Genomic DNA, 21,622 nt, shown 5'->3' with positions numbered 1-21,622 from the left:
GATTGCAGGGTTCCTGGAGAGAGTTGTGACCTCTGCTAGTGAGCACTTATTAGCCCTTTGACCTGTTTTAGAAGCCCTGAGAGAACAGGGTGAATGAGTAAGCATGTGTGTAAATAAGTAGAACTGGCAGGATCAGAAGCTGAGACTTAACTTCTGATCCAGGGTGAGAGCATGACCACTTTCCTTCCTTCATCTGATGATGCATCCTGCTTTTCAACACAGGGATGCACGATACATAGCAGTGAGCAAGTTACCTTTCTTGAGTGGTTGAATCTGGGAGTTTGAACTGATTTGACCAAACTAGAGAAGGGAATTAAAGTTCTTCTGTGTACTATATGACTAAGCTAAGCAGAAAGCTGTTTGGAGTAGAAGAGGTTATTTCCTCCTATAGTTGTACTTTGAAGCGGAGAAAACGTCCTTACGCTTTATGCCAGGCTTGCTCTGGTAGACTGCCTCCCCAGGTGAGCCCCTCTAGAGGGGCTGTTGCCATACTGCAAAGCCTGGGAGGTAAGGAAGTGTAAGTACAGTGCCAAAATGAAATACAAAAGATAGTAATTAACAAAATGTCAATCACAAAAGTACTTACTAATAAATTCTTTAAATTTTCTTTGATTTTATTAAGGAGGAATAAATAAGTAGGAGATTAATGAGAACAACAGTAGGTACTTGTTGCTTCTGTTGTGTATAACAGTGGTATTGAGGAGTTAGTTGTTCATGGGTTTTTGGATCCTGACTGATAAATACTGAATAACCTTTTAAGACACAGAAAAGCTTATACTATAGGGACAGGATTGTATTACCACAGAGAGACTTCTGCTGAACTGAACAGCATCCTAAGTATAATCAATGCATGTGCTCTGAGGGAACATGTCAGATCATTGTTAAGTTTCATGAAATAAACCTGCTGTCACCAGAGTGGCTTCAGCAAGTACAAAGCTGTACTTTGGAGAAACCAAGGATGTTCCAGATAGATTCTTGTTTATACACTGCTGTCTTTTTGGATGGTATGAGCACAAGAGTAGAGGGAATAGCTACATAGCACTGCAGATACTCAAAATGCTGCCCATCCACTAGCTAATCAGTCGCTCTGTCACCTCCAAATAGTTAATAATTATTATCCGTGTGATTATAGGTGGGGGAGTGCAGACAAAGGCTGTTTCTAAGTTAGCAGATACTGTGAATGAGAGTGGGTCTGTAGGGCAAAACAGTAGGTGCAGAGAACCCAATGTCCATGGTCAAGGGTGGTTTTTTTTGTTTAAACCAGGTGTAATCTGATCCTAGGGACTAAATGCCTGCTTGTGGTTAGAATGCATGAGTTGTGGTCCTTAACTTCAGTATTTACTGGTTTTGTTCTAAGGAAATAAATGTTCTCGCTCAGGGATCCTTTGATAGCAGTGGAAAAGAGCACAGTCAGCAAAGGAGTTGAGGACGTTTAAGCTAGGGTCAGGAGAACACTTTTGAGATAAAAACTAGTGTATGTCTACCCACAGGAACACTCTGGCAAATGGTTTCCTTCACTAGATCTACAGGTTAGTTGTTTAGCCTGGAGAAAAGGAGGCTCAGGGGGTCTCTACAGTTACCCAAAAGTGGGTTTAGCAAGGTGGGGATTAATCTCCCAAGTAACAAGTGACAGACAAGAGGAAATGGCCTCAAGTTGTGCTGGAGGAGATTTAGATTGGGTATCAGGAAAAATTTCTTAATGGGAAAGGTTGTCAAGCATTAGAACAGGATGCTCAGGGAACCGGTCAAGTCAGCATCCTTGGAGGGTGCTTAGGAATGTGGTTTACGGGTGAACCTGGCAATGTTAGGCTAATGGTTGGACTTGATGGTCTTCAAGGTCTTTTCCAACCTAAATTATTCTATACTTCTGTGATTTTCAGAGCCACTAATGGCACTTCAACTGGAAAACAGATTTGTGTTTGCAATGCATCTCCAAATAGCATTTTATATACATGAAAAAAAATGTGGTCTTGGCAATTGGCTGCTAATCTGCATAGAAGTGGCGGAACTGGCATTTCACCTTGGGAGTTTTCCTTTCCCTATAACTGCTGAGAGGTAATGAAATATTAATTCTTTGAAGTAGGTTGATTTATGTTGAGAAACATCTTCTGATCAAGTCTGATTTTCATGAGGAACATGAGCTACTTTCTCTTTTTCTGTTTCAGTGCCAGTAGTAATTAGTAATTAGTCCATTACCTGAAAATATTTGGATTAAGTTGTCCTCTTTATGGTCTTTTTTATTTTAAATTGTCTGAATCATTAATGACATTTCCCTCCCCCCGTGCTTTGCTTTCAACATTGGACCCTGCAGTAAGTTTAAATTGCAACATAACGAATTGATCAGAGAAGTGTTTATTCTTTTATCAGGCAGTGTCTTTGTTAACATCTAAATTACCAGGGTTTTTTGTTTGATTTGACTTTTTGTTTCAGTTAATGGTAACAGCTACTGTCAATTCATACCAGTATTCTTCAACAGAAGCATCAGAAAAACAGATTTTAACAGATGCTTTAATATTAAAAATAAGGAATTGACAGTATTCAGGCTGTCTTTTTGTCAGGGAAAAAAAAAAGATAACTATCCTCCTGCCTCTCTTTGCATGTGCAAGTATATTTGTGCAACCTTTAAGATAGTTTTGACCTATAGAGTTTACGTAGCTGCACAACAGTGCCATTAGAATGAGAGGTTTGATGCTGGCTTTCCTATGTATCAGCTTTATGTCTACAAAATTAGTCCTTGAGGAACTTTTTCATGTCTTGAAGTGAGCTAGATGCCTTTAACTTGAGGTACAATTATGTTTTACACATTCCTCAGAAGACTTTTGGCTACCAATAGAAATGGAAAAGAAAACTTTAATTTAATAAAGGGACAAGAATGCTTCTGATCAGGTGGTTGATAGAGTATGTTTGAAGTCTTGGGGAAGTATGTCTCTGAAATTATCGTATACTAAATGGGAAAAATTAATCTTAGTCCATCAGTTGCATTTTTAAGGGAGCAACCCATAATGTTGTAGGAGTCAAATACTGCCTGGTGATGTTACATGGTACTGAAAGCAAGAGCTTTGACCCTATTTAGACTACAGTTCACCACCATGGACCTAGTACTGTGCTTGGTAAGAAGAAAAATTGTTGTTTCTTAAATAAAATAAAAATGAGAAAGCACAGTATGTAAAGTAACTCATTAGGCAGTATTACATCTGAATCTAGATAGTCTGCTAGCTGAATTTATGGGACATGGAAATAAAAAACATTAATGTCCAACTTCACAAATGAAGATAATTACAGGCTCTCTCTCATGGCTTTGGAGCAAACTAATAAATGTATAGTTTTGCTTTTTGGAAAGCATATTTCATTGGAAAAATGATCAGTTCAAGCAAACAAATCATAGTGTAATTATTTGATGCAGTAAATTCTAACTGAAATTGCTGGTAAAATAAAAAGACACATCTGTTCATGTAGCATTATGTTAGCAATCCTTCCTTGCAAAAGTCAAGTCAGTATTTTTGTTTAATAACACTCTGTTTTGTGGTTGTACAGTCTTAAATCATATGTACCATACTGCATATGAATAAACAGCCATGCATCAGCCGTGCATAAAGGAGCTGTCTCCTTGTCCTAGGAAGTTATGTTGGTGATGTAGTAGATGTTAGTAGTTGCAGTCTGAAACCCTGTGCTATAGGTGCCTTCCAATATAAAGTTTGTATACTGTTCTTCTACAGAAATAGAAATGGTTGCATTTAAGTCCTGATAATTCAGAAAATACCTATGCAAGGAAAGAGTTTAAGATACTTAATTTAGGCTTCAGTATTTAGGGCTATAAAAATGTAGAATTTTTATTTCAAATTTCACCTGCCTTCCAAAGTTTTGCAAATACTAGATTGCCTGCAGTCATGTATTGTTTGAGAGAAAAAGTGTTGGTGTTATTGGAAGCTGATACACAGTATAATGTACAAACCACTGCATCTGCACTTATTTCATCCCACGTTGTTGTCACAGCATCCATGTTTTACTGAAGATAGCCTAACACACCTTCTGGTGGAGGGTGTGGGGTCAAAAAGAAATGTGTGTGATCATGGAATGCCTGTAAGCAGAGTTTTGAATAAATCCAAATGTGACAGTATGTGGAGATGTAGTTTGAATGGAGCAGCTTCTCTGCACTGAGACTATTCTTTACACTGGCTTTTGTTTTAAAAATCGTAAATATGCAAAGCAACAATGAAGGTAACATTTTAATAACTGATTTATATAACTGATGAAATGGATACCTCATGTAGAAAACTGGTATGTGGATCTTTTTTTCTAAGTTGCAGTAAAATCTAGCATGCAGATGAGATTTACAGGAAGGAAAAAAAAACCCAAGAAAAATAGTAGCAAAATTTGTGCTAATTGGTGCTTATTGGTTAGGTACCAGTAGCCTTTAAAAGTAATGCAGAAAAAGGTTATTAATAACTGTTCTGTTTGATTGTTTAGAATAAGTAAGTGCTTTCTTTTTGTAATAAGGGTTAACAACGGTAGTACAAACATATTCATAAGGAACTGTTTAGAGGACTGGTACATCACACACAACAGGTGTTGTTACCATGCTGTGCTCAAATGTTCTCATTCAGGTAAATACATGTTTCACTTCTGTGTTGAGAAGGAATGGGATCATGACCTCTACACCTAGTTGTGTGATGTAACGAAATACTTTGCCGAAGAATTGTTTCTCAAGTAGAAGTTAAAAAGCAGGTTAATAATAACCTTGTAACAGCAGAGCTGCAGTAGAATAAAATCAGAGAATTAGCAAAAATTTAAGTCTCCTGCTGCTTTCATCTGATACTTTAGCTTAAAAATGAAGTGGTTATTATAAAATTAGAGAGTTCACTCTTCAAATAAATTTTTCTTCGTTTGGTAATATGGTATAGGTGAAGTCACCTTTTGGGGCCGTGTTTAAGGGTATTTAATCTTCTCATTAGCTATTGAGTGCAGCAGGATTTACTGAAATATAAAAGGACTAACAAAGCAGTTTGATGAAACTTGACATTTGCACATTACTGAAACTATCCATGCAAAAACTACTGTGGAGCATATGATGTGTGGTAGCTGGTCACGCCATGGTAACTCTGTTCTTAGACTCTTTCTCCCATCTTAAGAAATTGTTTTAGGTACTTTGGTTATTAAGGGATAGGCAGAGAATTTTGGAAAGCATTTGATGCTCTTTATTCCTATTCCTTATTTTTCAAGAATACTTCTAAAATTATTTAAATGGATATGCAGTATACTTTATGTCTACTCTCCGTTTTTTACCCTCATTCATACTAATAAGGCCACAGTTTGCAGTAATCTGTTGGGACTACTTAAAGAGTAAGGATGGCAGAAAAAAATTCTTAGTAAGGATCACAGGGGAAAAAAAAAGGAGGGGAGGGGTATGATTAACCTTCCCTGAGGTCATTATCACTTAAAATTTCTTTTTCCATTCAGTAACTTAATTTCTTTCAAATACGACTGGTTTTTCTTTACTGCTGATGTCGGAGGAGTCAGTATAGAAGGAAGTAACGGTTGCAACATTGGGGAGGGGTCGTGGGTTGTTTGGGGATTTTTTTCCCTGCAAATACCCTGAACATACCTTTGGTCCTCTTAGTTGCAACAAGGTTTGCAATTATTTGTGGTTCTGGTAGTTGAAATTTAGTTATTGACCATAAGCTGCATAGTGCAGAAATCCATATTTTTATGCAAATAGTGTGCATTTCGTCTTGTTTCCTGCCGCAGGCTTACATTGCAGAAACATTGCAGAAATTTTGTAGTCACAACTCAGAAATTTCTCGTCTTGTGATTTTTCACAGTTTGGAAGTTTCTTGTTAAAATGTAGGAAACCCTCTCTTAATTTTCTGACTTACCAAGCTTTTTTGTTGGGGAAAGAAAGTACTTGGCAATTAGAAGTGAAGCTATACGATACCTGACGAAAGTGCTAGTTTCTGAAAACTTGTGCAGAAGCCTTTAAAATTTGTTTTTTCTTCATCTTTAGAAATATAGAAAGCTGTTAAGATGGCATGAGGAAACTTGACCAACAAAATAGGTGATCTCAGATGACAATCAAAAAGGATTCATATTTATCTCAACAGAAACATTCATTTTAGATTTTGTGTCAGGGAATAATAATACAGCATCTGGGATGCACTGATCAGTTGTCTAAAACACGTTTCCACAGTTCTATTCTTTGTCAGCAATAGTGAAAAAGTAGTCTTTAACTGTATATTTTAGTAAACTAAATTGCTTTATCAGTTGATAAACCTAGAGTTTAGTAGATAACATTTTCCCAGAACTGCTACAAATTAAAGACCATCCCCAAACACTTCAATTGTCGTTTCTGGGACTTGTTCCCATGTGGCAGAGATAAGAGGACCAGCATCCTTCCTCTGGCAGTAAATGTCAGAATGCTTACATGGTTTTGGAGATGATGTTAAAAGAAAAATTGAATGCAGCTTTTTCATGGCAAACACTTTTTAAGTGTTTTAAGTGTTTTAGGTAATTGGTAATTAGTGTGAGGCGTTGATTGTACTGGATGTGTACACGTGATTGAGCAGCCTGGGAGGGTGTGGTGGTTTTAATCTTTTGCTAATGCTCAAAGGCTTCCCGTGGTGGTTGGATCTGTAGGGTAATACTGTTGAAGCAGCTGGGCTTTTTCTTTCATTTTTTTAATGAGAAATGAGACAGCTGGAGTCAGCAAAATGCCCCAAAACCTGACAACTGACCAGAGGAGAAAAGAAGGATAGTTCAGAACTCCCTGGCTATCATATTGTTTTCTGCTTCCCATTGTCTTGAAGACAAAAATGTTGCAAAGTGTGGACTAAGGGTTGGCTGCTGGTGCTGAGTGTCAGCCTTGCCCTTTTTCAGCCACCTCTCGCTCACCTGTCCAACAGCAGCCAAATGGCTCCATGTTGCTTGTACTTGAAGGCTGGAGAGGGACCTTAAAAGTCTCCAGAAATAAATTCTGCACCATGACCTTTATAGGGAACTGCCTTGTCAGTTTCTAGTCAGTGAGTGGAGGAAGGGCTCTTTCCTGGTACTCCCTCCCCAAGGGCTGAGCTGTGCCTGACTGGGGAGAGCTGGCTGGCAGCTCCCATCATCATGTCCTGGGCAGAGGTTGTTTCTGACACACACAGCTCTCCTCTTCTGGTTTGCACAGTGCAGAAGCCTGCAGGGTGAGGCTGGACAGCTGCTGGAGGTTTAGAAGACATTGACCTGTGTGCTTGGTGGTCATTTTGCAAATTACGCAGAACAAAAACGAAAGCTGCATGGAGGGGTGTGTTGGTTAGAAATTGTGATGCTAGTGTAGGAAGATGGTGTTTATCTCAATACCTTTCCTTGTTTTGAAAAATGCTAGCATTTTCAGCATTTGTACTCTCCATAAAATCAACTTTTGTTAAACAAGATTCAAGGCCTCTAGAGCAATAGGAATGTTATGCTGTGGGGATTTTTTTATAGATGTAAAAGTTGTGGGCTAATTTTTAGTCAAATAAGCTGTTGCTTGTAATTTCTTTCTGCCTTTCTCCTAAAGCAAACCTGATAACAAAAAGAAAATTTTTAAGATCTTCTGTTGCATTTCCCAGAGTTTTCATGATATATTTTCAGACAGTCCAATCCTATATGAAAAGGAATCAAAGACTACAGTTTATCAAACAAAAAGTCTTTTTAAAACATTGAGAAATTGATGGAATTTCACATCATGTTTCCTCCACACCTTCACAGACAGGGACTCCTTACATTTGCAGGCCTGTGTAAAATATGTGGGTTTTTTTTGTTCTGTTTTGTTTTTTATTGTTACTACAAGGGTATAAAAAGAATGATGCAAAAGTAGAAGTAAATACAGAGGTGCCAAATATAATCACCTTTCAACATCATGCCATTGTGATTGTTGGAAGCAAATCCTTGTTTAGCTTTGGATAGTTACCTCTGTGGTTTGGGCTGACAACTGGATATGCCCTTGGTTGTTGTGTTGTGGGTTTTCTTAGGTGAACTGAAATTATAATTAAAAAATTTTATAAAGAATATTGACTTGTGTGGATAACATTTTAATAACCTAAAACATAAACTAAAAATTTGGGCTAGAATACTTCTCATTCAACTATTGTGCAAAGGAATGACGTGTTAAATAAATGTTTACTTCCTGGAAGTAAAAGTTTCCTGTAAAAAGAAGAATAACGGCTAACAGAAACTTGTCCTTCACCCTGCCGCTTTGTGCCTGTGTGAACTGCTGTTGTGTTACAGTTCTTTGCCCTGACAGTTAAATTTTTTCTACTTTGGTGTACTATGTAAGAACAGGAACAGATTCTTAGTGTTATCATGATCTTTCTCCATAGCTCTGTAAGGGGCTAGAAATATGTTCAATATAATCTTTTTGAAACCAGATGCAAGTACAACAAGTGAAAACCAGAATTACATTAATGTTCATAAAACAAAACCCTATCACCATAGAAAGCCTAATTACTAAGAATAGTGAGTGAATTTAGAACTTTATCTCAGATGAACCAGGATTTATAATGCAAATAATTTACTTAAATGCTAATGAACAGCATGCAGACTTTAATTAATTAAACAGAAAGCCACATCTAATTTCAGAAGAGGTCAGAGCAATGAATCAACTGTAGGAGAGAAAGGAGGTGGCATTTCCTAAGTTACATATCCAGGTCTGGGTGGTACACACTATTGGCTAGAGTAGCTGATGTTTGAGTTGTTACAACAGTACAACAGTAGTTGTAACTCAGACCCCATCTGGTTCATGCATTTCTGGAGATTTCTTCTAATACTGTAAGAGTATCCAGTAAAAGGATATTTTTCTGAGACTCAGGAAGGCATGTTGCTTCTCCACAATTTTAACTGAGTTCTGATTGATGGTATCTTTTGAGTTTTATTACCTTTGTAAGTAAAAAGTAGTTATGTATTAATCCATGCATTCTTTGTTTATGTAAATAAAAATACAAAAAAAACGTAAAAACTTTCAGTGTAGGTAATAATCTGGCGTAGAATCAAATTATATAATCAGGTCTAAATAAGTATGTAACTTCAGCAACAAGGTCAGTATAAGGAGGATCAGAAGTTTCTCTTGAAGAGAACAAGAGGTCTTGTAGCTGTCTGTTTTGGCATGTCAGAGATGTGATTGTAGACTCTTCCTTTGAGCTGCTGAAGTTGCTCAGCTGAGCAGGTCAGTGGCATGGGAACTGGGCCCTGTGTGGGCAGTCTGAAGGGGCACAAGCCATGGATGCTGTCTGTGCAACAGTGTGGTGCTCCAGAGTGCTGCCTCCTGACTTTCTCTGCTGGAGAAGCAGAACATTAAAATGTTACTCTGTTCAGCCATACCAACGTGATGCTTTAAGCAGTATGCATGCTAGGACACTGTGCTGTTAAAAATGCAAATGCAGAAAGATGGCACCGGATGCTTCGACCATAAAACCTGCCTGCGTGTCCCTGTTGTACTGACCGTGACAGTCCTTGTTATTACTGACCCAGTAGTAGTTTTCATCCGTCACTTTCCCTAAGCTTAAATTTTTTTCACCCTTTCATCTATTTTCATGAGCAAATGCCGTATCTGAAAAGAATGCTGCATTTCTATCATGTACTAAGCATGGAAATACCTGTATGATGTACTGTGTAAAGCTAGCAAGGATGTCCTCTCAGAATTTAGCTATTCATTTTTTTTTTCTTCTTAATAAAAAGCAGGGATTTTTTGGGGGAGGGGTGGAGAATCTAATTATAATTTTTTAATTATAAAATTGTTCTTTGGTAATATTACCCTTGACCTGATTTCTTAAATTCAGAGTGCTAGTGTTGTATTTATGTCTTTAGAGAATTCATCACTCTGTGTGTACGTATGCACATGAAAGTATCTGCATAGGTGGTATTTATATAAAAATAAACGAGCAACATGATTAAAACATGATTTGTTCAATCTTTACTTTATCAATATTATTCCAAACTTGCGAGATTTGTAATGGTTCAAATAAGACCTATGATAATATAGCAATTGTCCCACTCCTATCCATCTGATGAGCTGGCTTGCCCAGGTCCCCTCTCCTTGCAGGAGGAAAAAGTGTGCAAGGGGTCTGCCTTAATTTTGGAGGAGCTGCTTAATTAATATATGGCTTCTTGCAATGCCTGTGAAGATGTAAAATGCAAGAGGACAGCAAAACCCCTCAAAAACTAGTGACTCTCCAGGGGAAGTAGCAGTTAAAAAGCACTCTCAAGCTCAGGATGATCTGCTATAAGCTGCAGGAAATGTGCCACAATATCTGGAACTGTGCTTCCCTCTGGGTGGATTTATAACGGGCTCAGCCTTGGAGCCAGCCTGGATTTCACAGTGTATGTGCGCACCCCTGCCAGTGTGCGCCGAGAAACACACAAAGTTGTGAGCAACACTGTGAATGTAGGAACAAGGGGAACACAAACCCAACACTTGAGCCTCTCACAGTATTTGAGGGAAGAAAATAAAAATGGAGTAATGTGTTTTTACTGTATAGCTGCTGTGACAGAGCTTCTTATCATGGTCTGTCAGCCCTGCTGGGCTCTGTGTGTGCCTTTGGGGGTGAAGAGATGAGGGAACGCTGCCTGTAGTAAGGGATTGGGTCTTTTAGGGACAGTGTCTCTAATGGTTGCTTAATCGGCTCTGCATGTGGAAGGAGGCTGGCAAGAGGAACAGCCTTGGGCTCTGCAGCCCTGCATGTCCACGGAATGAAGGCCTGCAGGGAGGAGCTTTGCCTTGAAGGGGAAGGCAAAAGTTCTTTCCAGGACTACTCACAACTGCTGATTTGAAAGGAGTGTCTGCTCTGGACTTGCCTTTGTGCTCCCCAGTTCACCTCCTTTTTTGCTCTCCCAGCGGCCCAATCTGCTGAAGCTGCCTGCTCTGTTCTATTTTCTATTAGGAGGTTTCTTTGTTCCTTATAAAATGCCTGAGCTCCCCCCGCCCCACCCTCCTCCCAGTTTAAGGCTATGATCGGCTGTAATGACATTGAGGCCCTAAATGGAGTGACTGGGTTGGTGGTGTGTGGAAGTGAAATGGATGCTCATTCATTGAGAGGGCCTGAAACCAGGTGGATGTGAGTTTCAGTTACCACCATCTCTTCAGTCTCCCTGGGGAAGGAAGAAAGAGAGTGGAGGCATGAGAGAAAGGGGTAAAATACTAGAGAAAAATACTTACTGTAAGACTTTAGCTGTACCATTGAGTATTGCCTTTATGGTGCTCTCAAGATGTGTTCCCCTAGGAAACCAGAAAGATACGCAATGTGTAACACAGTTGTAAGGTGTATTATTTAAAAAAATTAATTACCCCAGCTGATTCCTTACTGCAGGCAGCTCAGGGCTCTGCTTGAAAGACCCTGCATTTTGTTTGTATTTGTTAGTGTGTAGTTAGACTAAAGCAAAAATTATTTCATCATTTTAGCGCTGGGAGTATATTTGAGGCTTGAAAGAAACCTCTGTCTCACGTCTGGTGCTACCTATCTATGGACCAAGGAAGCTATCTGACAGGTATATGCATACCAATATTTGACACAAAGTTCCTTTATGTTTGTAGTGTAAGTTTGATAATTATACTGGTAAGTTGACTCTTGTCTAATTACATGTTTGGGAACAGCTGTCATGTTATCTTCTTAGTACAGAGGTCATAGAGAGCTCTGAAACATGAACAGCAAAAAAGCACAAGCAGAAGAGACCAAGGGAACAGCTTGAATGCCTTCCTCAGGAGTACACAACCTGACACAAAAAGACCTCAAATAGCTTTGTGGGAAAACTATTAATTCTCTTCATGTGTGAGAAGAACCAGCATGATTTGCTTTACTTTCTTATTTTTAAATCATCTCAATCAATATGAAAATGGTCTTTCTTTGGTATGAATGAAGGACATATAAAAAGGTTGAAAAGCAAAGGGGTTTTGTGTTCATTCATTTGGATTTTTCCCCTGAAAGGAGTGCTTCATGGTATCTAGACTAAAGCTCAGAATTGGAGTGATTATCATTGTTGGAAGCAGTGGCCAGCCATTTTTGAGGAAAAATGTACCAAAACGCTACAAAGCAGTTGCTGTTCTTAGTCTTTAATTTCAGATAATAATATTTACCATCAGAAATGTTACTTGACATAAATATTTGATCATAACAAATGTGCTATTATTCATATGACTTGTTTTCAGTAAATTCATATTTTTACTAGTTTTGGTGTAGCAAAGCAATTAACTTGTAAGCATGTTCACATTCTAATAAAGAAAATGCTGTACTGTATACTTTCAGCTCCTGGATAGAGCCTTTTTATGTATGAGTGGTAGGTTTTCAAAATAGAGTTCGCAAACATAGAATAGAGTAAATGTTATTGAAAAAAAAAAAAACCTTTGGAAAAGGTGTTTTCATGTTTTTGCAGTTAGTTGTTGTTAAAATATTGTTAAAAATGAACAAATTACATAATATACTGATTAGTATTGGTGTTTCAGATGGATGTAAATGCACATCCAATATACTCTGAGTACTACAGTACTTCTTGAAAACAGAGTAGAAAATAGCTCACAGAATTCCTAACTATACCTTATGAAAGCAGAACATGCAAAGTATAAGGCTTTGTGTGCATGGTAAATACAGCTGTTGTTTTGTTGATATGTTCTTGTGCGTGATAATTATGTTTGATGATGAACATGTCAGAGAAATATTCATCTTTTGCTGTTTTCGGTAGGGTAGAAGAATGTCAGCCCATGACATGGGGGAAACACAGATGGCCAAACAAACTCTGTTGCTGTATCTTAGACATGAAGACCACTTTTTTCTGAAGACATAGGGTTTAAAGTAGTAAAGGTCTCTTATTCCCTTCCATGATAAAAATAAAGGAACACTATTGCAATTTTGAATGCTACCGGTAATTATCCTTGCTTTTGATTGATCACAGTGGCTTATACTGTCTGTGAAATGGTGTCTCTCAGAGTTGTTAGGAATATGAGTTATGTATATCTGTTCATAATCCCTCTGAGTGACAGAAGGTGAAAGAAACTTGAAAGACTTAATCATTAGGTAAGTACATTTTATGTACCTTCCTTAATAAAAGTGTAGAGCTAACTCAAGCCTTATCTTGCAGTGCAGGGAAACAGGTCTCATACTGCAGCTCCTGGAGAATCCCCCTGGAGACCTGCACGACATGTAGGGTTGTATGGCCTGTCTCAGCCCCCATCATTTTCAGTCCAGCTTAGTTGCAGAGTTGAAGAGCTGTAGGTGGAATATGAAGGAAACATAAAAGATTTAAGCCCTAAACCCAGTCTTTATCCAACTAGTAGTTAAGGTAGTTTTCACAGAAAATCAGGAGGTGGTCAGTGTACTATTACCATTTTCTTTTAGTAAATAGCTTACAGAAAACATACATGCATACGTGTCGCTTTGTAGATGGTTGTGTACTATACTGATCTCAAAGATAATAAACGATCCATTCTGACATGCATGTGCTTTGGAATCTACTTGAGTCTGCTTTCCAACGCCCTCATATAAACATTAATTTGAAATTAATCATGTGCCAGATTTTGCCTTCCCTCTGTGCAAGGAAGGTAAGAGTTAGTATGATACCTTCTTTTATGAATGCTGATGTTTGCTTCTGGTTTTGTTTATAACATTTCCATGGAAAAACAGCAGCCAACAGACTGATTTTAAACAGTTTCTTGTTCCGTTGAGTTTTGAGTAGCATCACAAAAATATTTTTGAGGGTGAAATTTGATTTGTGGCACTTTTTCTGCACAGACGAATTCTTTAGGTAGAATTTGTCGAAGTTGCTCCAAATGGTATAAAATGGAAAATTAAGCAGAGTGGAAAGAGTTGTTTCTCTTTAGGGAGTCCCTGGTTTATCAGAGGGATCCTTTCAAGAGAAAGGAGGAGAAGGTCACACAAGGTGGGATCCTGTCCTGCTTTGAACCCATTTATAAAGCTGTGAGAATTCTTGAGGAATTACTTATGCTCTGTGAAAGCAGTCAGTTTATCTCTTCTCTCAGTTTCTTGCCTCTGAGTTACATGTAAACCATAATAAGATACTTCTAAAATGGTGAGGATTAGCTGTTCATAGCTATCTATAAAAGATAGGGAGGAGGTTCTGTGTTGTTGGGTGGGGGCTGAGGGAGTGGTCGTATTTTTTTTTTTGTTGATTTGTCTGGTTGTTTTGATTTGGGGGGGCTTGCTGGTTTGGATTTCTTTGGTTGGTTGGTTGGGTTTGGGGTTTTTTTCTGAATTGAAGGTGTAGAGAAGAGGGTGCTGACTTTCAGTAATGAGCTGTGCCTAGCTGCATAATAGTTTTGCATTGTAATTTTGATTATCTGGCACAATGCGGTATTTGATTAACTGCATTTCTTGTAAAGGAGTTTGAAGTTCTGGTTTATGAAAAAGCTTGCATTAATTTAAGAAGCTACAGAATATCCCCTGAATTTTATGTTTTAATTCTATCCTCCATTTCCTTCCATTTTTTGTCAGTAATTCCGTATCTGTCTTAGGCTTTATTGTAGTACTCACTTGAACTGTTTTAATTGCATCACTTGCACAAATAGGGATGAGTATTAGTTTTGTTTCTCTTAAGTTTTGTGGCTGCACTAGAATGACAAGCAAAATCATAACTTTATTGTCTTCTCAAACACAACCAGATTAAATTTGTAAGACGATTTTTCTACTGTAAAAACTACTCAGACTAGCTGTCCACGTAAGAGCAGGTATTCTTTCCCTTTTTAAAGGAAGATGGTTAATACAATTTTTATAATGTAGGTAAGGAAATGATGGAACAACTTTAGTAATATTTGTAATGGATAATATTTGCTGAGTTTTTCATAAATATGTAAGATATTCAAGATTATTTTTGAAACAAATTGCTCTACATGAATGTAGATGTTTCATGTTCCTTATTTGAGGTAATTATCTACTTCATAAAATTCTATGCATCCTTTCTTGGAAGAAAACTTTTCTCATCTTGCCAGGCTCTTTTTTGTTGTTACATTAGTAACTCATGAAATAATATTGTGTAGAATATTGACAGCCATCTTAATGAAATGTTTATAAATTGCTAAAGTGATACAGAGGAGAATTTAGTGAACGGTGAAATTATTGTATGCTTACTTTTTTTTTTAAAGCAAGTGGAATATGCAGATGTGGTTTGTAAGCAAAACAAGTGAGAAGATTATGTAGTGATTTTAAATTAAAGATATTGTATCAGAGGAGCAAACACTTGGCAATAGAAGAGTATGTACCCCTCTTCCATTTTTTCCTGAGTGGCTCCTAACTTAAACCTGTGCATTGTTAAATCCCAAAAAGCCATTGCTGGGGTTCTCACCGAACTTGGCTTTTTGTAGTTATTCCATTCAGTTTTTAACATAACTGCAAAACATGGTGCTATTGATGTAGGAACAGACTTCAGGACACCTTAGCTCTCTTTCTGGCTTTTTTTGCTTGAAATTTGAGATGCTTTCCGTAGGCTTTTCTGTAACGCTAAATGAAATGCCATTGAAATGTTTCCTAACATCAAGCAACTCTTGTGAGGTTTAATCTATTAATGTCAATTAAGGAGTTAGATAATCACACGAGGAAGGTACAATGGTACTACTGTTCATTTTATGAAAAGTACAGGTATGCCTACTGTATTTATTATCAAGACTGGTAATTCCTGACAGGAATTCTGTTCATGTCTCTGGATGAGTTGTCACTTAAATTCTTTGGTGTTTCTATGACCAAGATGGTCAGTTTCAGTTATTAACTTGTAACTTATATATAAGTTATTAACTTATATAGTAGTGTAAATTGGTTGGAGATGCAGGTTGGTACTTACATATCTTTCAAGAGGTATGATACAGTGATACAATGTCATGGACAGAACACTTTTTCAGCAATAGAGAAAAAAGTTCTATGGAGCACTAGCAGGCTTCATTTAGGAAGGAATGCCTGAGCAATAGCTGTACCGGCTTGAAGCAGGACAACTCCGTTGTGGCAGCTGTTGACCAAGATGATGGTCAAGGCTGCTGTAGAGGTAAGGATCTCTTCCTAAGATGTCAAGTTGAGAACACAGTCTGCCTAGGTGCATGACCACATAACATGGACTGAGCTGTTTGTGTGGGAGCCTCCTTGTTTCACTGGCCTTGCTGTCTTCTTTTGATGGAGAGGAGATATTCTGGTTCTGCTCCAGAACTTACCCAGATATATGTTACAGGGTGAGCTGGGCAGCTTCATCTCCACCTCAGGGAGTTTTGCTGCAGTCTTACCAGCCAAATATCCATCCCAACAGTAGCCTTCAACTGTGAGCCTGAAAGCTGCTGTTCTAAGTGGTTCTTTGCTTCCGCTCCTGGGATGATCTCATGCATTCCATAATACGTTTCTACTGATTTGTCACCTACAAAGCCAAGCTGGTCCAAGGCCTGAATTCTGCACAGTTTTATGTTTTCATTTAACCATACTTGGTTTCGGCAGAAATGTGATACTGCTGGAACAGCAACAGACTAAACCATATTTTTTGTTTTCTCTATCACTGAATTAGTAGTAGCGTAGAGGACATAAAACTCTCTTCCAAGTGAAATGTAACTTTAATATTTGAAAGAAAGTATTTTTCTTCTCATATGTTACCTCTCTATTACTCTTTCAGCGCTTACTCCTCCTAGGAGTTACTCTGCTATTTACTATCTGATAAGGTTGATTGCTCCACTTTTCTGTAAATCTATGAGGCAGTGTACAACCGACTGCTTTGTCTGAGTAATGTTTGATGAAACTGTGGTTGTAATATGGTTCTGCTCATCTGTGTAGGATGTTGATTCTACTCTGACCCATGAAGCTTCACTTTCCAGGTACTTCTAGGCTTCTTTCTGCATCCAAGCTCCAAGATGAAAGCCAGTTTTCTGCAAATGTACACACTGTTGGTTGACAGTTCCTAGTAAATATGTGTGTGTACAGTGAGTAACAGGGCAGTGGATTTCAGTGGCTTTCTCCTTTGTCCTTACATATGATGAATATCCTCTTCTATCTAATTTAAACAGAAAATTTCAAGCAATAAAATAGCGGGGTTTTCTTGCATTTTCGTAGGTCAAACTTGGGAAAAAAACCACTATCAGGTGTAGCTTAGCAGTGTTTCTGTTTAACAGATGCCAGTTTGAATTTTGCTTAGAGAATGGTATGTTTATTGTTTTAGTTAAAAAACAGTCTCATATTTGATCTGAAGATAGTATATTTGAGATTTTTTTTAAGGTTGCAATGCAGAGAATTGCAAAAACAAGTACAGGTATGCATAGCACAACCACATGAAGGAAAGGCTTGTCAATTCTAGACTGACATTGTCTTACTTTTAAGTCAGTCTCCTGTATCTTCTTTGTCAGTCACCTCGAATGCTGAAACTACTCTGTTAGTAACTTCATTGTCACCTATTTAAAATTAACCTTGTTTAAAGTTTTTCCATAAGTTTCACAGACCAAAGAATGTTGCATTTCAACGTTCTGTAGCTTGATTTTTGCAGCATATGCACCAGGAGAAATAGCAACAATACAACAAATTGTACATGCTATGTATGTAAGTGGTGCAAGTGCCTGTATAAGGATCTACTCTGTGTTTAAGCAGCCTGACTTCTTTCCTGATGCTGTTTTTGGATATAATACTGCTAGAAGTACTTTCAGGTCTCTGGTTGTAAAATTCTTGATGATACAGTAATACTTGTTGCTGTTAACATTTCAAGGAAAAAAAGAGAAGAAGTTTCCAGAAATTTTCAGGTTTTAAGATGCTAAGCTCTTAAAAATTTGGTAATTCTCTATGCCGTGCTTGAATGGGAGTTCATCACTTTTACAGACACTTCTTTATTATTTTTAGAAGACAGTTAATCTCTTTATTCATTTGTTAGGTTGATTTTATCTGGGAAAAAGTTTTAAAAGTCAGATGATCAATCAAGCTATGTGCTTGAATCAGGAGTGTGGGGTTTTTTTCAGTTACAATATTCAATTCTTTCCTAAGTACTAGGCAAAGAATTGTATTGGGATTGGAGGGGTGCAAGGGGAGGTTGAAAGTCATGTTTTTAAAAGATGAGGGAGTGTGGTGGTGGTATTCTGATTATGATGGAGACTCAGGTACATTGTGTGGCCTCAGCAGTCTTCTGACAGATGAGAAGATACTACTCATCTGGCTTCAGAGAACTGACTTGACTAATCTAAATGTACAGTGGTAGCCAGCAGAAAATTGGCCTCAGTATGGTTTTATCCCCCATTGGTCCATTTTGCTGATCCACTACACTGCTGTTTCACCTTTGCTCTCACCTTGTATCAGCTAGATGTATTTGTAGGATGATGGTGGTGGAAGCAGTCGCTAGCAAAGCCCCTATGGCATTCATATCCTCTCAGAAGAACATGTAGATTTTTTTTCTTACGTTATTTCAGGTTTTCTTCTTTTCACCAGGTGAAACAGGCCCAGTCAGTCTTGTTCAGGCTGTTACCCAGGGTTGGTTTTGTTTATTATGGTAAATAGGTAAAATTTTAGGAACTTATTGCCAAAATGTATTTCTTAACTTGTTCTGTAAGGAATGAATGAGGCAGTAGAAGGCACAAGTTGGTATCAATGTCTTGATCTCTAAGGAGGTGATCTAGCAGCACTTCATTACCTAAATGGAGCCTACAAGAAAGCTGGAAAGGGACTTCTACAAGGGCATGTAGTGCTTGGACAAGGAAAAATGGCTTTAAACTGAAAGAGGGTAGGTTTAGATTAGATATTGGAAGGAATTCTTTACATGTGAAGGTGGTGAGGCACTGGCACAGGCTGCCCAGAGAAGTTGCTGATGCCTCATCCCTTGCAGTACTCAAGGCCAGGTTAGATGGAGCTCTGAGCAAATTGGTCTAGTGGAAGATGTCCCTGCTTAACAGCAAGAGGGGGTGTTGTCACTGGATGGTCTCTAAGGTCCCTTCTAACCCAAACCATTCTGATTCTGTAGTCTGTAACATCATGTTTGATTTTCTGGGAATGTGTGAGGAAAACCTGCATTAGAAGTTCATTATATGTGTGCAGGAAATGGGAGTGAAGGTTTCAAAATTATGCTCTTGGTAAGGGCAGAAGTTTTTAGGGCTTAGATTTTGCAGTGTGTGCTATCTCAGAAATAGTTAAGGGTTACTCCTATAAACTGCACTGCTGTGAAATACACTCTTCTGAGAAGACACCTAAAACATTATATAAGAGGCCTATAAGGCTGCCATTGTCCTGGCCATGAGGCATGAAAGCTTTACAGAAATGACTGAAATAAAGCCCAGACTGAAAGTCTGAAAAACAGAGCACTGAGCAATGCGTTTTGTTTTCTGCAGGGCTGAGTAGCTGGGTGAACACAGGGCTTATGTAGCTGTGCAGATTCAACTCCTCACAAGCAAACACAGGGATAATATAGATAAGATCTTGTAGTCACCGATGAACTTGCTGAATTGGAGTAGAGTGCTGTGTGTTGTAACCTTTGTGAAGTTTCCAACACAGGTCTTAACTTTAAGTTGACAAACAGTCATATTTCATCAATAAACTACTTTTAGTACAAAGCATATAAAGACATGAAAAAAATTTAATGGAAGGAATGACTGCTCATTAATAAATATGAGCCAAATTTTAATTAACAGTGATTTCACATGGTTCTGAGATTGAAGTTTAATGGGGTCTGATTGTTACAATACTAGCTTAAAACAAAAAAACACAACCCAACTGCAACCCCTCAAACAAACAAGCAAAAAACCAAACCAACAAACACAACAAAGCAAGAAACCCCAAACAAGCCAACACCCCTGCCAAAAAAAAAACCCACCCAAAACACAGATATATCTGTTGCTTGTAATACCAGTAGATTACTGTAATATCCTGAGCGTTAGCCTAGGAAGATTTTTTTCTTACTCTCGGAATTTTCGTGATGAAATGTCTCATAGTAGTTACATGAGGTTAGAGTTTTGAATAATTACATCTTTAGGAACAGAAGATTTTCAAATATGCAGTCATATATAATATGTATATTTTGGAGTTCCATTTTGCTTATTAGTTTAGTTGTTAAATCAAAACACAAATTTTAATTCAGTTGTTCTTCAGTTGCTACCGATGCTGCTGTTTGACCCGGAACTGGTCCTTGTAGTTACCTTCCAAGCACCACTTGACACTGTTCAGCCCTGCAGTAAGCAAGCTGTCAGCATTGTGCAAAAAAAGTCATGTTTGTGTCCAGTGGGTAAAGCATATCCTTCTTATTTGTCTTGCAGGCACAGGAGAGAGTGGCAAAAGCACATTTATCAAGCAGATGAGAATCATTCATGGATCAGGTTACTCTGATGAAGACAAAAGGGGCTTTACAAAACTGGTGTACCAGAATATATTTACAGCAATGCAGGCCATGATCAAGGCCATGGATACCCTCAAAATCCCATACAAGTGTGAAAATAACAAGGTGAGATTTTTGTTTATTTCTGTAGCTGAAGCTTTTCCTCTTTTTATTTTGGGAAATATACTGAAGGTCTCAAAAAAAAATTGCACATCACAGAAGTGATACTAAAAGCACAGAAGAAAAGGGTGTTTCCTGTCCTGCATTTAGTTCTCTGCCATTCTTTCTACTTCTACCACACAAATGTGCTGCTTTTAAACAAGAGACTTCTCTTAAGATGCCTGAGGGGGATTGTCACAGAACAGAGGTTTAATGGCAGGCTGCCACTTGACTTCAGTAACCCTTGTCTTTTACTGTGAGGCCATGTTCTGATTAGAGCACAGTCAAACCATTCTTGTGATGTGTAGCAAAACTTGACTGCATAAGGGTTGCTACTACATTACAAGTGGAAAAAATTCAAATTATTAGAAAAATAGGTGGGGATACCTGTGTGTGAACAGATTGTTAAATTAAAGTTTTCTACACCGTAAAGACCTTAAAACAGTCAGATTCTTCTGAGACTGATGCTGTTACTGCAGTTAAAAAGGACAAAATACATTTGAAATGTGTCTAAGGTTCATGTCTGACTAGCTTGACTTTTTCCCAGGTTTTTTTAATATTCAGATTTTAATAGTATGGTAACTACAACAGTTTGTCGCATTCTATGAATAGGAATGAAATGCTTAATATTTACTTAAAATACATGGTGAGCCACAGAATTACATGTCCATATCTTACAATATTACAGAATCATAGAATGGGTCAGATTGGAAGGGACCAGAGTGGATCATCTGGTCCAACCTCCCTGCTCAAGCAGGCTCTATTTGATAACAGTTCCTGAGAACTTGTTTGCATTTTTACTGTTGATCCATTATTAGCAACTTTGTCAAATGGAGAATTTAAGATCTGTCGCAAAGTGGATGGCTCACCTTTCTTTCCATCTTGTGAAAGAGTATTTAATTATTATTTAGTAGTCCTGGATGAAAGTAATACTTTCTTTGATAAGTTACTCAGAAGTTCTTTTATTCAAATTTCTTTTATTAAGAGAAACTATCGAAGAGCAGCAAAATTTACAATAAAAAAGCTTCCATTAACTGGGAAAGAGAAAATGAAATAAACTTGAGTTAATGTTAAAGTCTTTTGTGTCTAAACATTGGAAGTTTAATTATTAGAATTGAACTGCTGTATGCATTTTAAGACAGCTAACTTAGAAGTAGGAAAGATAAAGCTTATTACCAGGTTAAAGATGAGTTGTTTTTTCATTTGC

General features: G+C 37.8%; 1 protein-coding gene across 1 annotated transcript in view; it reads left to right on the top strand.

The window, feature by feature from the left end:
• LOC309585243 (guanine nucleotide-binding protein G(q) subunit alpha-like) overlaps nucleotides 1-21,622 on the top strand; it is a gene marked incomplete at its 5' end in the record, with an annotated part of 112,251 nt that overhangs the window by 18,967 nt on the left and 71,662 nt on the right. The window contains one exon of the mRNA XM_082301862.1: nucleotides 20,198-20,382. Within this exon, the coding sequence (XP_082157988.1) occupies nucleotides 20,198-20,382 (185 nt within the window). The remainder of the gene's footprint in view (nucleotides 1-20,197; nucleotides 20,383-21,622) is intronic.

The sequence above is a fragment of the Coloeus monedula genome (assembly GCF_965178545.1).
Source record: "Coloeus monedula genome assembly, chromosome: Z".
Classification (NCBI taxonomy): Eukaryota; Metazoa; Chordata; class Aves; order Passeriformes; family Corvidae; genus Coloeus; species Coloeus monedula.
This window is presented reverse-complemented; position numbering and strand designations above follow the sequence as displayed.